Raw genomic sequence first — 17,796 nt, 5'->3', positions numbered from 1 at the left:
TCCCACACTGGTCTCCAAACACAGGGGTCTTCGTCCTTTCTGATCTCAGTTCTCATAAAACTCGTCTGGATGTACACAATCGTCCGAAATTACCGTAGTTCCTCGGGGTAATTTCCTCGTAAATCTCCTGTTGAGCACTGCGGTTTATCCAAGCACAGCTGTCACCAGTTTGACTGTAACGGATCGGACGTAATAGATAGCTTTTTTAAAAACTATTAAAGCCCGCCTCGAGCGGTGTGGCGGCACTTCACGTTGGAATGGTAACGTTGTGGCTGAAGCGATTCAAGAGCGAAGCAACTCGTTCCCTTCGTTTGTACGTCTCCGCTAAGTTAAATAACGAATACTACACGCAAGTACCCACAGGGGATTTTATATGTTTCTGGATAATTAATTGCAGCTAGGATTAGCTGCCCACAAATTGGAGTTGATACTCTACTAACAACTGTTTGTGCGGAACTGATGTATTTTCAATAGACAAGTATAGTTTACACAAAATTAATGAATACATATTATATCAATATACATATAGGAAAATTACAGAGAGTATTGAAGTATTGAGGGGGCGTTTCTGATCATACAGGGATGGCAAGGGATACACGTAGGTCTGCGTAGGATATATCAGCAGGCCGGAGTGTATGTTGAGTTTCCCGTTTAGTCACGTTCAGTTGTGCAGGGGAAATCTCCGTGATGCATTGAGGATGCCAAATCCCTGGATAACTGGAGCTCTCTTCTACAAAAGTACATAAGTTAAATATCGCCTAAAACCTACACGCGTAGATGATAGAAAGGTCAAATATACATATAAATGCGGAGCATTATATGTATATTAATTTCTTGGAAAAATATGGCCTCATATGAGATATCACAAGATTTTAACAGAATATAATAAGTACAAATGTTTCATAATTAAAACTCGAGATCCGTCATTTGTGGGCTTAAAAATTCAAATAAAAGAAAAATCAATAGAGAAAAATTAACGCTTTAAAATGGTACTAATTTCATAAAAATCTGTCCACTCGTTTAGGATCACGAAAATGCCATTCTGCTTATTTTACAAGTATCTCAAGTAAGACCCACTACAAATTGGTTTGATTAAACCTCTTGGGGCAAAGCCCCTAGAGGCTAAGGGCGAAGCCGCTAGTAGTATATATAGTATTTTTTTTTACTCATATCTATAATACAAAGTAGAACGATGTCTGTTTGTCTGTCTGTCTGTTTGTAGCAAAGGATCTCGCTAACCGCTGAACCGATCGGGTTCTCCTTTACAGGGTAGCTTCTCATAGGTCCTGGGAAGGTTTATAACTATTTTCTTGGGAGGTGGGACACCCCCACCCCCCCAAAAATGAAAATTACCCCCCCCAAAAAAAAAAAAATTCTTTTAAATCTAAAATACGAAAAATTGGTTTGATTAAACCTCTTGGGGCAAAGCCCCTAGAGGCTAGGGGCGAAGCCGCTAGTAGTATGATATAGTATCAGACTTTGAATTATTTTACATAGTATATACATCAATAATAACTTAAAGAAAAGTTGTATAAAAATATTTACCCCCCCAAAATTGTTTGGGGGGGGGGGGTAAATACCCCCTCCTAAATGGTTGGGGGTGCCTAAATTGTTATTTCTGAAAGCATTAATAATTAGAGAAAGGAAAAAATAAACACAGACAATTATATCTTAACAAGTTGGAACAATAGTATCTTATCAATATTAAATGATTAATTATGATATTTAAACAAGGATGACAACATTCATAAAAGTGAAACTCTGAAATGGAAGGACAAAAAAAACAGTAACACTTGAAGAGTGTAAGAACTGATAAAGGCAGAATATTATTACTAAGGTTTCAAAATTGTACCTAACTACTACAGGAATTACCATGCAAAGTTTGAAATCATAGGACAATTCTAATTTGCCTGATTTAACGAAAGAGCTGTCTTTTAATGTATTTTGGTTGGTTTATTAGGTTGAGTGACCAAATGTTTCAACCTCACTAATTGTAATCTACATAGTACAGAAGGTATAATTTTGTGTATAATCATTAAGGATGTAAATAAATTTATCGGCCATTGTCTTACCCCTTTAGATCCCTGCTATCTAATACTACATGATATATTCTAATTTAAAATTAGAAATTTAATATTTTAGGAAAAAAATCTTCCAAACATTTTGATAAAAATCTTCTAAACAGTTTTAGTATCTTTCTAAAAAAATTAAACATAAAAGGTTGTCATAAAAATGTTTTTGGTTCTTGAAATGTTTCTTATACTTTTCATACAGGTAAAATAATATAATATTTTCTAAAGGCTAGGAACAAGATATTTTGAAACGGACAAATTTTCCTGATTTTACTCCTCAAGGTATTTCCTGGGAGCACCATGAAGCCAGAATTCTGATGCAATGGATTTTTGACCTCCATAAGGGGGCCTTAAAATTTCAAAGTGTTTGTAGCGTTTAAATTTTTGCATTACAGACAAAAATATTTTGCATGTATCATTTTTTTTTTGAATAAATCAACCATATTTTTGCTGGGAGCCATTAAAAAATGTATTAAAGATGTATTATAAAAATTTAATAGCAATATTCAATTAACAAAATTGATTCTTAATATAAATAATAATAATCAATTAATTGTTCTTAATCCAAAACAACTCTGTTCTGAAAAAATGGTTATATAAATTAAAATCAATATTAGAATCAATATCGGACTGTCAGTCATCAAACAAAATAGAAATAATAAAAACAATAGAAATACGTGAGAAATATGTTTCATGATTTTTTGTGCTTCACTACTTATGTATGTTTTACTTTAAATGAATGAAATATATACTTATACATGTTTGTCTAACTCTTTTAAAGCTTTCATATTAATTTAATGAAATGTTTTACCTTGTTCTTATTAAGCCTTTATTCAATCTCACTTCCTCTTTAGCACCTGAATAAATATTTTATTCTTAAAATGTATTATATGTATATGTTTACAGTGTATTTCAAAGGATATATCTCTCTTTTATAAATTTACTTATGAATAGACAATAAAACAATTATATGAAATGCTTAATATATTTGGAAAACCTCTCCTTGTAAATTTATGTTTCAAATATCTAAAAATGATTATTGAAACAAATTATACCTTAAAAACCGGTTTTTCCAAAAGACTTTTTTTGAATATAAGGGGATTTAAAGGTTGTCCAAAAGGTTGTCATGTCAACCCTCACCCACTTTAAATGTTAGAGTAAACTAAAAAAGTGAATTTTAAGGCTATATATTTTTTTCTAAGGGTAATTTTTCTTTGGAGGTGGCTGTTGCATTACTCTAAAATTACCCCTAACCTGCTATGTTAGGACCTATGTAAAGGTAAAGGAAAACCATATCATTTTAGCGGTCAGCAAGATCCTCTGGCACTGACACACAGAAATATGCCGATCCTTTACTTTTATGTTTAAGACTAGTGCCCTCCCCCCCCCCCTAGGCCTCAAGGGAAAGGGGTGTTGACCCTCCCACACTTTTAATTTTCGTTCTTTAAAAATATTTTGAGCAGGTTCTTTATTTCTATGTGCGATTTTTCTTTGGAGGGTAGTTATAACCTCCCTCATGGCCCTATGTAAAGCTACACCACAAAGGAGAACCACAATGATTCAGCAGTTAGCAAAAAATATTTAATAAGCTTACCATGTTCTGTTAGTATTTCTGCTATTTTTCTCAATTCTTCTATTATACTTTCAAAATATTCATTTTCTTCTTGGGATAATTGTAGAGCTCCTAGGAATAGTATAGAGATTATTAAAAATAGTAAACATTAAAAACATCAAGATATTTTTACCCCCCTCACCCCCCCCCCACCCTCTCAAAAAAAAGCTTAATGTCCTTGCCTCTCACCTCCTCACCAATAGAAAGAAAACAATGTTTGAATAAATTTACTTTGAAAATTTCAGAATTTGCTTACCATAATCTTCAGAGTACCAAGAGATATTTTGAAGAACTTTATCCAGAACTGTATAACCTATGATAATTGTTGATTTATTAATAAACAGAAAATTAGCAAGACAAAATTTTCTGTAGTTATATACAATATACAGTTGTAGTGGGTCTTACTTGAGATACTTGTAAATTAAGCAGAATGACATTTTCGTGATCCTAAACGAGTGGACAGATTTTTATGAAAATAGTAGCATTTTAAAGCATTTATTTTTCTCTTTTTGATTTTACTTTTATTTGAATTTTTAAGCCCACAAATGACGGATCTCGAGTTTTAATTATGAAACATTTGTACTTTTTATATTCTGTTAAAGTCTTATGATATCATCATATGAGCCCATATTTTTCCAAGAAATCAATATACATATTATGCTGCGCATTAATATGTATATCTGACCTTTTTATAATCTACGCGTGTAGGTTTTAGGCGATATTTAACTTATGTACTTTTATAGAGAAAGGCTCCAGTTATCCAGGGATTTGGCATCCTCAATGCATCACGGAGATTTCCCCAGCACAACTGAACGTGACTAAACGGGACACTCAACATACACTCCGGCCTGCTGATATATCCTGTGCAGACCTACGTGTATCCCTAGCCATCCCTGTATGATCAGAAACGCCCCCTCAATACTCTCTGTAATTTTCCTATATGTATAATAATATAATATGTATTCATTAATTTGTGTAAACTATACTTGTCTATTGAAAATACATCAGTTCCGCACAAACAGTTGTTAGTAGAGTATCAACTCCAATTTTTATGCAGCTATCTCTAGCTGCCATTATTTATCCAGAAACTTACAAATCCCCTGTGGGTACTTGCGTGCAGTTTTGTTCTTTAACTTATCGGAGACGTACAATCGAAGGGAACGAGTCGCTTCGCTCTTGAATCGTTTCAGCCACAACGTTACCAACTCAACGTGTAGTGCCGCCACACCGCTCGAGGCGGGCTATATTGGTTTTTAAAAAGATAGTAAGAACGTCCAATCCGGTACAGTCAAACTGGTGTCAGCTGTGTTTGGATAAACTGAAGTGCTCAACAGGAGATTTACGTGGAAATTACCCTGAGGAACTACGGTAATTTCGGACGATCGTGTGCAACCAGACAGTTTTATGAGAACTGAGGCCAGAAAGGACGAAGATCACTGTGTTTGGAGACCAGTGTGGGACCATTCTGACGTTTGGAGCACCAACTTGGTAAAGTTTTCTTTAAATTTTGAAGAACTTTCGTTAAGTTTCAACGATGGCGCAGGCTGCCGACCTAGAACAGTTGAATTTACAGCGTGCCATTCAAGAGGCTCAAGCAGAAGGAGCGCCGAATGAGCAGGCTCAGCTCATTGCGCTAGGCAACACTTGGTTGGAGAACCAGCGCAGGAAGCTTAACAAGCAGAATTTCCCTCGGTTTTGCAACCATGCAGGAGAAGATTGGGATGGCCACAAGACGAAGATGGCCAATGCGTTCAGAATTGCCCGTCATAACCCAGCAGATCAAGAGGGCAGGAAAGGCCAATACATCATGAGTCTCGACGGAGAAGCGTTCCAGATGGCTCGAGAAGTCGCCGACAACCAAGATTCGCTCAGCTATGAACAAGTGATGGAGAGGCTGGATGCTATATTCTTAGCACCTTCAGATTCAGACATCAACAAGGACGCGTATAAGCAGTTGTCGCAAGGCAAGAACGAGATTCCGCAGACTTACCTTGCTAAGAAAGAGCAGATGTGGTTGAAAGCCTATTCCCCAGACAACCGCGACCCAGGTCAATTCCGGAAAGAGGTAACCCTTGGTCTACGCCATCGAGAGGTACGGAAAAGAGTTTTCTGTCAGCTACCTAGTATTACCAGCATGGGTGTCCTACGGAATGTTATTATGAATGAGATTGCCACGCAGCGCCAGCTTATTCACCATGGAGATGCTGAGGATACCTCCATGGATGGCCTCGCCACGTCCAACCGTGTCATCTATCGCAACGACGGCACCGAGGATATGGAGGTCAACGCTGTCGGAGATGGAAACAGTAGCGTCAAGTGCTATAACTGTAACCAGAATGGCCATTACTCGCGTAATTGCCCTAAGAAGAAACAGCAAGCGAGTAAAGGTACGGGCGGTGCCACCAAAGACAAGCCGAAAGGCAACTGTCGGCGGTGTGGCACGCCTGGCCATTGGCAGAAGACGTGTACTATTCCTGAGGACCGGCTGGCGAACGTGCGCAAGAGAAACCAGGAGAAGAACGCCAGCGGCAGTGGACGCGGCCGACAACAGCAAGACCGTGGCCGCCACGCTGTGCGAGAGATGCGTACCAACGAACCTGGAGATAATGACAGCGGCGTAGGAGATGATGACCAGGCGCAGTTCTACGGAGACGTCAACTGTCTGGAAGCAGTTGGCCACCGAAGCAAGACTTCAAAAAATGTGAGAGAGGGCTCCCGTCGGTAGGTCGGAGTCCCTCAGCAGCTGTAGACCCTACCACCCTCAACCAGATGCAAGGACGACGAGGCGCCCGGGCCATGGTCAAGATCAGCCTGCGTGCAAATGGACCGACTGTGCGGACCTATGGTCTCATCGATACCGGTAATAAATTGCACGAAGGAGTCGCCGTAAATGAGGAGTTAGCCCGGAAGCTACAGTTGCCGATCGTTCCTTGCGATTTAACAGTGGGAACAGCGGCGAATGGCGGAGATATGGACGTCACCGGCCGTGTTTACAACATCAGCGTCATCTTGGGAGATGACTGTCCTAGCTACATTCAAGAGGCCCTGGTTATACCTGAGCTTCGCACCCCCATCAATCTTGGGTGCAAGTGGGTCGAGGAGATTCGTGGAGTTCTAGATTATTCATCACCAGCGCAGGCGGCGTTAGTCGTGAAGCAGACGAGAGTTCCGCTTGTGCAGTCCATCGACTCCGAGGCTCCAAGTGCCTCAGAAGACGAAGAGCGGTCTGGAAAACCGCCGGGGGAGCACTCGCCCCCCAACCCTCAGATAAGTGTTTCATTACGAGCCTTCGAGGAATTGAATGCAGAAATAAGTAGCTATAGTAGTGCCTTAAATGTTTGTAAACCCACTATTAAAGAATTATGTAAAGCAGAAGATAATTTTGCGAATGGTAATGTGCACCATTCACGTGAGTTTTTAGCACTTAAACCGGATTCCGTCGAATCATACGTTGCGCAACTTTCTTTTAAGCACAAAGCAAAAGCAGATTTTGAGCGCAAGAACGTTTGGACACGTAATGTCAAGGGACCGCTTCGTAATTCCCAAGGGCCGGCCGGTCGTTTGAAAACAGTTGCAGTAGGTAAGCGGCCGCGTCCTGTCCGTTTGTCCGTCCAAGCGACTAGGATTCTCGCGCCAGAGTCAGTGTCTGTCGTGAATTTTCTTCCTAGCCGAGAACTCCGACCGCAAATGACTGTCATGGTAGAAGAGACCGTTTTAGATGATAGTCCAGTGCGTGTGTTGGAAGGAGTATACAGAGCTCAGCAGAATGGGATTGTCCGCATACCTGTTGTGAATTTACAGGAGCAGCCGTGTGTCGCGTCGGCCGGGTGTGTGTTCACCGCCGAGATTTGTGAGGACAGCAGTATGGTGATCAACACCGACAGCCTGGTGTTGAGAGAGCCCCGCGAATATATACAGTCTATGTCCGAGACCAACGCAAGCGACCCCAACAAGCCCATGACGAAGGAGCAGATGGAGAACCCCACGTTCAAGGAAGTGTGGGAGGACCTGGAGATGGAGGACAACGAGCTACTGAACGAGCACCCCGACGTCAAGAAGCAAGTCAAGGAGCTTATTTATGAGTACAGAGACATATTCAGTCGAGAGGCCCCTGGGCACACGGACCTGGTAACGATGAAGTTGAAGCTCAAGCCAGGGACGGAGCCCATTCGGCAGAGATACAGGGAATTGAACCCCAAGATGTTGAAGGACCTAGAGGCGCAGATGGCCGACTGGCTCAACCAAGGAGTGATTGAGCCGAGTTCATCACCATGGGCGAGTCCCCTTGTTCCTGTGCGTAAGAAAGATGGAAAGATCAGATGGGCAGTGGACTTCCGCAGGTTAAATAGCTGTCTTGAGCAAGACAGCTATCCGCTGCCAAGGATACAGACTTTATTGGACCGCGCAGGAGGACATCGTGTATATTCTACGTTAGATGCCACAGCCGCCTACTTCAACATCTCCATCGATCCAGCATCCAGGGAGCTGACGGCTTTTGCCACGCCAACAGGTTTGTGGCAATTCCGCCGCATGCCCTTCGGCATCAGCACAGCACCAGCGGTTTACAGCAGATTCATCAGTACCGCCATGAACCCGCTGGGGAGCGAGGTAGCGCAATGCTACCTCGACGATGTAATATCGTACAACCTGAGAGTTGCGGATCATGTACCACAGATGCGACAGGTTTTTGAGGCCCACCGCAAGGCTGGAATCAAGCTGAAGGCGAAGAAGAGCAAGTTGTTCCAGAAGAAGATACAGTACCTTGGCCACATGCTGAGTCATGAAGGTATTGGTATGGTGCCTGAGTATGTGGAGCGTATCAAGAACTGGCCGCCGCCAGCGACCGTCGCCGAACTGAATAGCGTTCTCGGTTTTTACGGGTACTACAGGACCTTCATACCTGAGTACGCCGACTTGACGTGTGAGATGAATTCACAGAAGAAAGCCACGAAGCTAGAGTGGACCCCAGGGATGGATGAGCAGTTCCAACAGTTGAAGGACAAGTTCCAGAATGCACCCATCCGCGCTGTGCCTGATTTTGAAGCGGATACCCCGTTCCAACTGACCACCGACTATTCAGGAAGAGCTATCAGTGCGATCCTGAGTCAGGTTCAGAATGGCGCCGAAAGGTTGATCGCCGCCATGGGACGCAAGACGACTGGCGCGGAGCAGAGATATCCCTCATGGAAAGGGGAAGCCTCCGCAGTTATTTATGGCATCAGAAAGTTTCGGACGATCCTGAGCTTCAAGCCGTTCCAAATAAATACGGATAACAGCGCCCTCAAGCAGTTGAAATCACTGAAGAAGAACACTGGCATGATGGCCAGGTGGACAGAGGAGCTGGCTGGTTATGAATTCCGTGTGGTTCATCGGCCGGGGAGACTCAACACCAACGGCGACGCGTTAAGCCGGCGCACTGATGCTGATATGCCGGACCCGACAGCCGAGGAAGAGGCTGAGCAAGAGGAGTATGTCGGAGCTGTAGAAGAAGAGCCTGCCGACGAGCTTCCCAGCACTAAAGAGAAGTACAGAGACAGAGTGTACAAGCATCAGTTAGACGACCCTATTTTAGAGAAGGTTCGTAGATGGATTGGCGTCGACCGGCGTGCACCAGACAAGGCAACTCTGCGTGGAGAGAGTAGGGACGTGCACCGGCTGGCCGAGATTTTTGACACTTTGAGGATCGCAGAAGATGGAGTTATTGAGCAGGAGATACAGACCTTCACAGGGAAGCGACGCAGGATAATGGTTCCTTTGTCCCTGAGAGAAGAGGTGTTCAATCACTGCCACAGAACTACCACTGGAGCGCACTTTGGCATGCACTCCACGATATCAAAGTTTTTGAGGAATTTCTACTATGTGGGACATCAAGCAGACATCCGCCTGAGGATCGCAGTCTGTCATGACTGCGTCCAGAAGAACATCAAGGCCAACATCAAGATAGGAGCGCATGTGCCCATTCAAAACGGGTATCCTCTGCAGACAATCTACATGGATGTGGTAGGCAAGTTCGACACAACCCCAGAGGGATACAATTTTATCCTGACGCTACAGGACGGATGGTCGCGCTTTGTTCAAGCGTACCCCTTGAAACAGAAGACCGCTGACGAGGTCGCCACAACGATAATGGACAAGTTCATTTGTACCTTTGGATGCCCGCAGGCATTCCACAGCGACCAGGGGAAAGAGTTCTGCAACACCATCATGAAGAAACTCTTGCAGAAGCTCGGTGTCAAGCACGAGCTAGGCCCCGTGGCGAACCCCCAGAGCAACCTCATAGAAAGGTGGCACCGGACCATGGAAGAGACGCTGAGAACCGTGATCCGAGGACGGGAGACTCTATGGCCAGAGTATTTACCTGGAGTTGTCCTGGCTTACAACACAAGGATCCACAGCAGCACCGGCGTGACCCCCTTTCTCGCCTTCCAGGGTAGAGAGGCTACTCTACCCGCGGATTTGATTTTGCGGTTACCAAACCCTGATGATGACAAGGATATTCCCACAGCCGTGAGAAATTTATTGGATAGATACACGACCATGTATGAAGCCATGGCGAAGAGTCAAGCAAGCACCATTCGAAGAAATGCTTTGCAGTACCACAGCAATCGCGAATTTAGAGTAGGCGATAAAGTTTTTTATTTGGCACCCAACCACGGTAAAGCGAAGAAGAAGATGACCAAACATTGGAGTGGACCATACTTAATTACCGAGAAGTGTGCCGACGTTTTATACAAAATTCAGACAATACCAGCGGGAGAAAAGGAGGACTTGGTTGTACATGTTGGTCGGTTAAAACCATATTACCCCCCAGCAATGACAGACGGAGACCCAACTTCTCCCCCAGAACCATTTGAAGAAGACGGAGATGAGGCAGGGGAGCAAATTCCCTTGAATCCAGAAAAGCAGGCGAAGCCGCCTAATCCAAGAGTTGATTTCTCAAATGGGGATGACAGCGATGAAGAGGGAGGACCCCCCAATAGACCGGGAGGAGCACCACCACCGCCCAACATTGACCCCCTCAACCTTCCCCTACCGGACACACCACCGCCCAGATCACCAACGATGCAGCGCACACCGCGCACAGAGCAGAGTGAGAAGAGAGGGAGGGAGAGAGATCAATCTTGCAAACCGTCCGGTTCGGGCATCCAACGGAGAGATGCCAAGCGAACCCCCGATAGAGAGAGAAGCCCGAGAAGAAGCTCGCCCCCGCAGACACCGCGCCGAGATAGAGAGCGCGAGCGAGCTACATACACATACCCTTCCGCACCCCGGGTAGAGAAGCGCGCTCTGAGCGACAATGAAGAGCCGTACACGGACTCACCCGAAAAAGGGGAGAGGGCTAAATCCGGAGGAAAGAAACAGAGGAGTGGGACACTTTGGCAACAGCAAGTGGAAGAGAGCAAAGAGGTGCTAGACAGCTTGGACGAGGATATGGACCCGCCTGCAGTGGCAACACTTGCACGGACAATCAGGATCCCCGTCAAACGCGGAGCAAAGCTGCCATACAAGGGTACGAGAGAAAGTGCGGGCCATGACATATACTGCCCCGCCCACACAATCCTTCCCCCTGGACAGCAGACTTGCGTCCCTCTCAAGCTACACACCCGTGTACCACCCGGATATTTTCTTAAGTTGTTCGGCCGTTCAAGCATAGAACGGGAAGGAGTAATTCTACTGGCAGGATTAGTGGACAGCGACTACACCGGCGAGATACAAGCAGTCTTTTGGAACCTGAGTACCGAAGCAGTGGAGTTCAACAAGAATCAACGAGTGTGTCAAGCGGTGATCCTAGAGACTCGCGAGGTGGAATTTTATCATGTCAATAATCTTCCTACCACTGATCGCGGTGCTAACGGCTTCGGTAGCACCAACTAGTGAGGCTTACTCACTAGACATTGTAGATTGCACAAACCCTTCTACCATCAAGAAATTTAACAAGGAAACAATATGCAGAGCAGAGGAACCTACAGAAGAAGTTCCAGTGAAGGAGCGCTACACAATTCTACAGAGGCCAACCCTGACTAAGGTATATGGATACTCCTGCGAAGTGAGGGTATCCCTATACCATTTTAAGTGTGGAGTTTGGGGCCATCTCAAGTTGCAACAGGTACCCCAAACTATGAGACACGAGGAGATTACTGCAGAAAATTGCCGCCGCATGTCACTGGTCCAGGAATATCAAATTTCTGGCTACGGTGACCCGATCAAAGTAAAACTTAACCGCCCGACCTACGTTTCGGCAACCCTAGCCGGATCATTGAAGATGGAAGATGACAAGATCACCTGCATTGGGCAGACCATCCGCATGGGCGACACCATCCACTACAACACCCTGAAGTTAGCCGAGTACCAGATTCTACTTAAAGAAGAAACCTTCCTGGTTAGCAACAACAAGGTAGAAAGTGAGACTGACCATTTATGTCTACCATGTCCATATCATAAAGGGGAGTGCATCACTGGCGCCGCGACATTCGTCTGGAATATCAACGACAGTTCCTGCACTCTACAGATGGTCAACACCATCAACCCCCTCACCACCATGGACACCTACTTAGTGGACCACCAGCAGCAAGTTTTACTCAACACTACAGGTGCAATGAAGCTAATGCATTGCCCCTTTAATGTCCTCACCACGGACCACGACGGGATCTACCTGGGCAAGACCAGTGACCTCAGCAGACTCGCCACCATCGACCCCGGACAGATAGATGTGAACCTTCAAGCTGCAGTACATTTAAATTATCTAGCCTACAGTATGCGCCAAACCTTCAGCCAATTAGATGTAACACTACGGAAGACCATATGCGAGACCCATTACCATGGAAAGTCAGACCAACCAGTGCTGCTACATGAGCAGACTTACGGACTCTTGAAGGGAGACCTGTTGATGACCTTCCAGTGCACCAAGAGGACTCAGAAGATCAAGGACGACGTCAACTGCTATCAAGATATACCTTTGGATCCTGATGGCTATGCAGATGCTGCAACTAAACATTATAAGTTGCATTCTACAAGGGTAACGTGTTCCGCGACTTTCCCCTTAACAGTCAAGTCTAAGGAAGGCTGGGTTCAGCTGACCCCCGCCATCATCAAGACTCAGGCCCCCATGGAGATGACCATCGACACCCCTCTAGTTAACTGGACGGATTACAGCCATGGAGGAATCTACACGGAAAGAGAGAGAGCTGAATGGTTACACACCCTCACCTTCCCCTCCTACACCGAGGCAAGCCTGAAGGAGATCACCTACGGACTGTGCATTGGAGACGGAAATTGTAACCAACTTTCTACCAACAACCTACCCCTGTACACCCTTGATAATCTAGTGCCTGACATGGAACGCGAAATCGACTTGTGGAGCAGCGTCAAGAGCTGGCTCCACGAATATGGCGATCTAATGGCATTCGCATGCCTGGTCATCCTAGGGCTAAAATTTATTACTGATCTGATATGCATCATCCTCACATTTCTACGTGTAGGACCTGGAGCCGCCATCGCCTTAGTTGCCCACCTTTACCTTTATAACAAGCATTCCTACCAGAAGCTTATGAGAAAGAAGAAGGCCGATACCAGAACTGAGAGGCGAGAACCTACGACAACAGCAGAGACAACGTCGCTATTGCCAACGACATCAACCCCGAAGATACAGATGACAGAGATACAGCCTATCATCTTGGATCCTGCATCCTTACCATCATACAACACTGCGACTAAAGCATCTAGGATATCGACCTTAATACCATGACAGAATAATAGGTATAATTGGCCGACTAGTCTATTGTCTTTGCCAATTTGAGCGTTATGTTATCTGGCACGTCTGTCTAGCCAGATAAAAAGGGGAGAAAATGTAGTGGGTCTTACTTGAGATACTTGTAAATTAAGCAGAATGACATTTTTGTGATCCTAAACGAGTGGACAGATTTTTATGAAAATAGTAGCATTTTAAAGCATTTATTTTTCTCTTTTTGATTTTACTTTTATTTGAATTTTTAAGCCCACAAATGACGGATCTCGAGTTTTAATTATGAAACATTTGTACTTTTTATATTCTGTTAAAGTCTTATGATATCATCATATGAGCCCATATTTTTCCAAGAAATCAATATACATATTATGCTGCGCATTAATATGTATATCTGACCTTTTTATAATCTACGCGTGTAGGTTTTAGGCGATATTTAACTTATGTACTTTTATAGAGAAAGGCTCCAGTTATCCAGGGATTTGGCATCCTCAATGCATCACGGAGATTTCCCCGGCACAACTGAACGTGACTAAACGGGACACTCAACATACACTCCGGCCTGCTGATATATCCTGTGCAGACCTACGTGTATCCCTAGCCATCCCTGTATGATCAGAAACGCCCCCTCAATACTCTCTGTAATTTTCCTATATGTATAATAATATAATATGTATTCATTAATTTGTGTAAACTATACTTGTCTATTGAAAATACATCAGTTCCGCACAAACAGTTGTTAGTAGAGTATCAACTCCAATTTTTATGCAGCTATCTCTAGCTGCCATTATTTATCCAGAAACTTACAAATCCCCTGTGGGTACTTGCGTGCAGTTTTGTTCTTTAACTTATCGGAGACGTACAATCGAAGGGAACGAGTCGCTTTGCTCTTGAATCGTTTCAGCCACAACGTTACCAACTCAACGTGTAGTGCCGCCACACCGCTCGAGGCGGGCTATATTGGTTTTTAAAAAGATAGTAAGAACGTCCGATCCGGTACAACAGTAAATCGTCCTGCCCTGAAAAAATGTTGATAAAATTTTGGCCCTCAGCCAAAATGTGATTACTTTGTGCAACAAATTGACCCATGCTAAATATTCTTTTTGTAATGCAAAAATTGTGCCTGCACAAGCACTGCAAAGTTTTTAAAATCTGCAAAAAAAACTGTTTTTAGTGCTTTTATAAGTCTTTTGTGTGATCTCAATTTTTAAGATTTTACAAAGAAGGCGTCTTAACATTTATTTCTATAGCTAGTCGGTGTTTTTAGTAAGTAGTAGATGTTAATTTTCCAGAGAATTTAGATATGCAATTGTTTTTTTGTAGACCTCTTATTTTTTAAGTAATTTAATTTTTTAAATTAAGTCGGTTTTAAGGTACTAAAACGCAACAAAAAAAAATAAGAAAATTGTCATTATGAACAAAAATAGTAAGATTTTTAATTTGACACGTTACTTTTTAAATTCTGTTGAGTAATTATTGGAAGAATATTTTTTTTAACCCAGGAGAATAAAAATTTTGAACTTAAATATACAATTACACAGGCATAAGAAATAGGTGTTTTATATACTTTTAGAATGAGAAAAATATTACAAATACATTCTAAGCAAAATTGAAATAAAAAGTTTGCAAAATAGTAAATAAACTACAATAGTAGAAATTATATAAAAATATTATACAGGGTGTTTTTTTTTAATGAGTTAAAAGTATTGCTTAATTTAACCCACTTGCCATTGACAGAAATTAATAATCTATATCTTAATTTCAACATTGATGTGGGACATTTTGTATGAGAAAAAAATATTTAGCGATTTTCAACAAATTCTGCCTTAAAAACCGGTTTTTCTAAAGTACCTATATTTGGAAGATTTTTGGATCATGACAAATTTTAAGAGTATGCAAAAATGCGTACATTTTTAAAAATCAAATTGCGCGGCTTGTGTTTATAGTAGAAAAATGTTACGCATATCGTTAGAATTGTCATAAACTCTAGTTTTTGGAAATATATGTAACACATACATGCTATTTGTAGTATAGAAGCTACATTGGAAAATGTGAGAAATGTTGAAAATTTTAAGTAAGTTGGAACATTTTACCACGTAGCTCCTAAACTATACGTAGCACAGGAATAGTTCTTAAACACCTAAAAACTAGAGTTTATGACGATTCTAACGATATGCATAACATTTTTCTACTATAAACACAAGCAGCGCAATTTGATTTTTAAAAATGTACGCATTTTTGCATACTCTTAAAATTTGTCATGATCCAAAAATCTTCCAAATATAGGTACTTTAGAAAAACCGGTTTTTAAGGCAGAATTTGTTGAAAATCGCTAAATATTTTTTTCTCATACAAAATGTCCCACATCAATGAAGAAATTAAGATATAGATTATTAATTTCTGTCAATGGCAAGTGGGTTAAATTAAGCAATACTTTTAACTCATTAAAAAAAAACACCCTGTATTAAACAGGCAACCATCTTAATTCGTTGTTTTGGGGTAAAAAGGGGAAGGGGGTAAATAGGGGACAAAATAAGTGTCGCCTGTACAACATAATATGTTAGGCCACTTTTGTTATTTAAATTTTTTTACTTTTTTAAATTTTGCTTACAATGGATTCCTTAAATTTTTCTGATTCTAAAGGTATATATGAACCCATATTTTTTATGTCTGTGATAGAATATATTTACTTCCAAAGTTTTGATTAAACCGACGTTTAAAAAAATAGATTTTTTCAATAATTACCTGACAGAATTCCAAAAGTAAGGTGTCAAATTAAAGATTTTACTATTTTTGTTTATAATGGCAATTTTATTTTTTATTTTTGTTGTGTTTTAATACCTTAAAGCTGACTAATTTTTTTTTTAAAAACTTAAATTACTTTAAAAATAAGAGGTCTACAAAAAAAATAATTGCATATCTAAATTCTATGGAAAATTTTACATCTACTACATACTAAAAACACCGACTAGCTATAAAAATAAAAGTTAAGACACCTCCTTTCAATTCTAGTGTATCGATATAAACCTGAAATTTACCAAAAATGTTTTTTGCATAAATCAACCCCATTTTGGCTGGGGTCAAAAATTTTATTAACATTTTTTTCAGGACGGATGAGGGTAATATACAGGGTTACCTTCCCAAATTATTTTTTTATTGTTTATTAGCTCCTAATACTTGAGCTATATTCTGAAACTAAAAGGATTTGGCAGCCTACTACCTACCGTTTTAAAGGATATTGACAAAAAATCCACTAGCTAACAGAAAAAAATCTATACAAGGTTTATTATTGAATGTCAGACTTATCCATGAGAAAAATGTCCCTTGGTTAACTTTTAAAGCAGCTGGTGGTCAAACAGTGGATCACAAAGACTACAGACATTAAAAGAACTGGCATTGCAGTCCAGCAATAAAATCTGATATAGTTGTAAGCATTTGAAGTGAGCTACACATAAATAAGGAACACAAAAAGACCAATGTTATGCTTATTTAATACTTATATTTGCGGGAACTTTTGTTTAATGAAATCTTCCAATTTTTTAACATTTACAAAACAGCCTGCTTTATTGCATCAAGATCCATGACAGATCTATATAGGAAATAAATGTCTATGTATAAGCTCAAGTCTTCCAAGAGATAAATGTTTAAATCTCATAGTGCTCCAATAATCCGTAATAAACTCTCATTGACCAGAACGATAAGACCCATTATTTTACTGTATGAAGAATAAATAAATTTTTTATTTCATGTTGCTATTTGAATTATATTAAAGTATTAAATTTCTATCCATAAAACAGAAAATTTAAATTAATAATATAGTAAATAAAAGAAAACTTAGTTTTAAAATAATTTGATACTAGCGATATGTGCGTAATGTGGTCAGATATTGAACTAAAACTTAACACTTAACTGAACATTTTAACCCTTTCAGGGCGATAATTTGAAATAAAAAAAAATATTAAGATCCTAAAATAGTTTAAAGAAAGAAATCGTCTGGGAGAAGATAATGGAAGAATAGGGTTAATAGTCAGAATTGAGATAACCAAAAGAAAGTAAATAAAACATTGAATAGACCTAGCCAATTGTGAGATAATTATATCGAGCCTAACTCTAGTTTTCACATATTGCTTACCTATAGTAAACCTCAGATTCTTGAATATTGGAAATTTTTTGTTGATCCCTTAAAATGGTCAGTAGTAGGCTGTCAAAATTTTTTCATTACACTTAAGGAAGCTTAAATATTAAGGGAATAATAAGAGTTTTTTTTTAAAAGTTCAGTGGTACCATAGTTATGTAGTTTATTTAGTGCTGTATATATATGCAAAATGCTTACATTTTTGACAATATAAATGGAAGTAATAAAAAGTAGA

At 41.0% G+C, this 17,796-nt stretch overlaps 1 protein-coding gene across 1 annotated transcript in view; it reads right to left on the bottom strand.

Annotated features, from left to right (window-relative positions):
• Positions 1-2,342: 2,342 nt before the first annotated feature.
• LOC145330829 (uncharacterized) overlaps positions 2,343-17,796 on the bottom strand; it is a 49,278-nt gene continuing 33,824 nt past the window's right edge. The window contains exons 20-23 of the mRNA XM_080175493.1: positions 3,941-3,997; positions 3,667-3,756; positions 2,884-2,929; positions 2,343-2,421 (exon numbers count right to left, since the gene is read on the bottom strand). Of these exons, the coding sequence (XP_080031619.1) occupies positions 2,343-2,421; positions 2,884-2,929; positions 3,667-3,756; positions 3,941-3,997 (272 nt within the window). The remainder of the gene's footprint in view (positions 2,422-2,883; positions 2,930-3,666; positions 3,757-3,940; positions 3,998-17,796) is intronic.

The sequence above is a fragment of the Acartia tonsa genome, chromosome 10, assembly GCF_053477335.1.
Source record: "Acartia tonsa isolate MP-2025a chromosome 10, ASM5347733v1, whole genome shotgun sequence".
Classification (NCBI taxonomy): domain Eukaryota; kingdom Metazoa; phylum Arthropoda; class Copepoda; order Calanoida; family Acartiidae; genus Acartia; species Acartia tonsa.
Note: the sequence above shows the minus strand (reverse complement) of the source record. Positions and strands in the feature narration are given on the sequence as shown.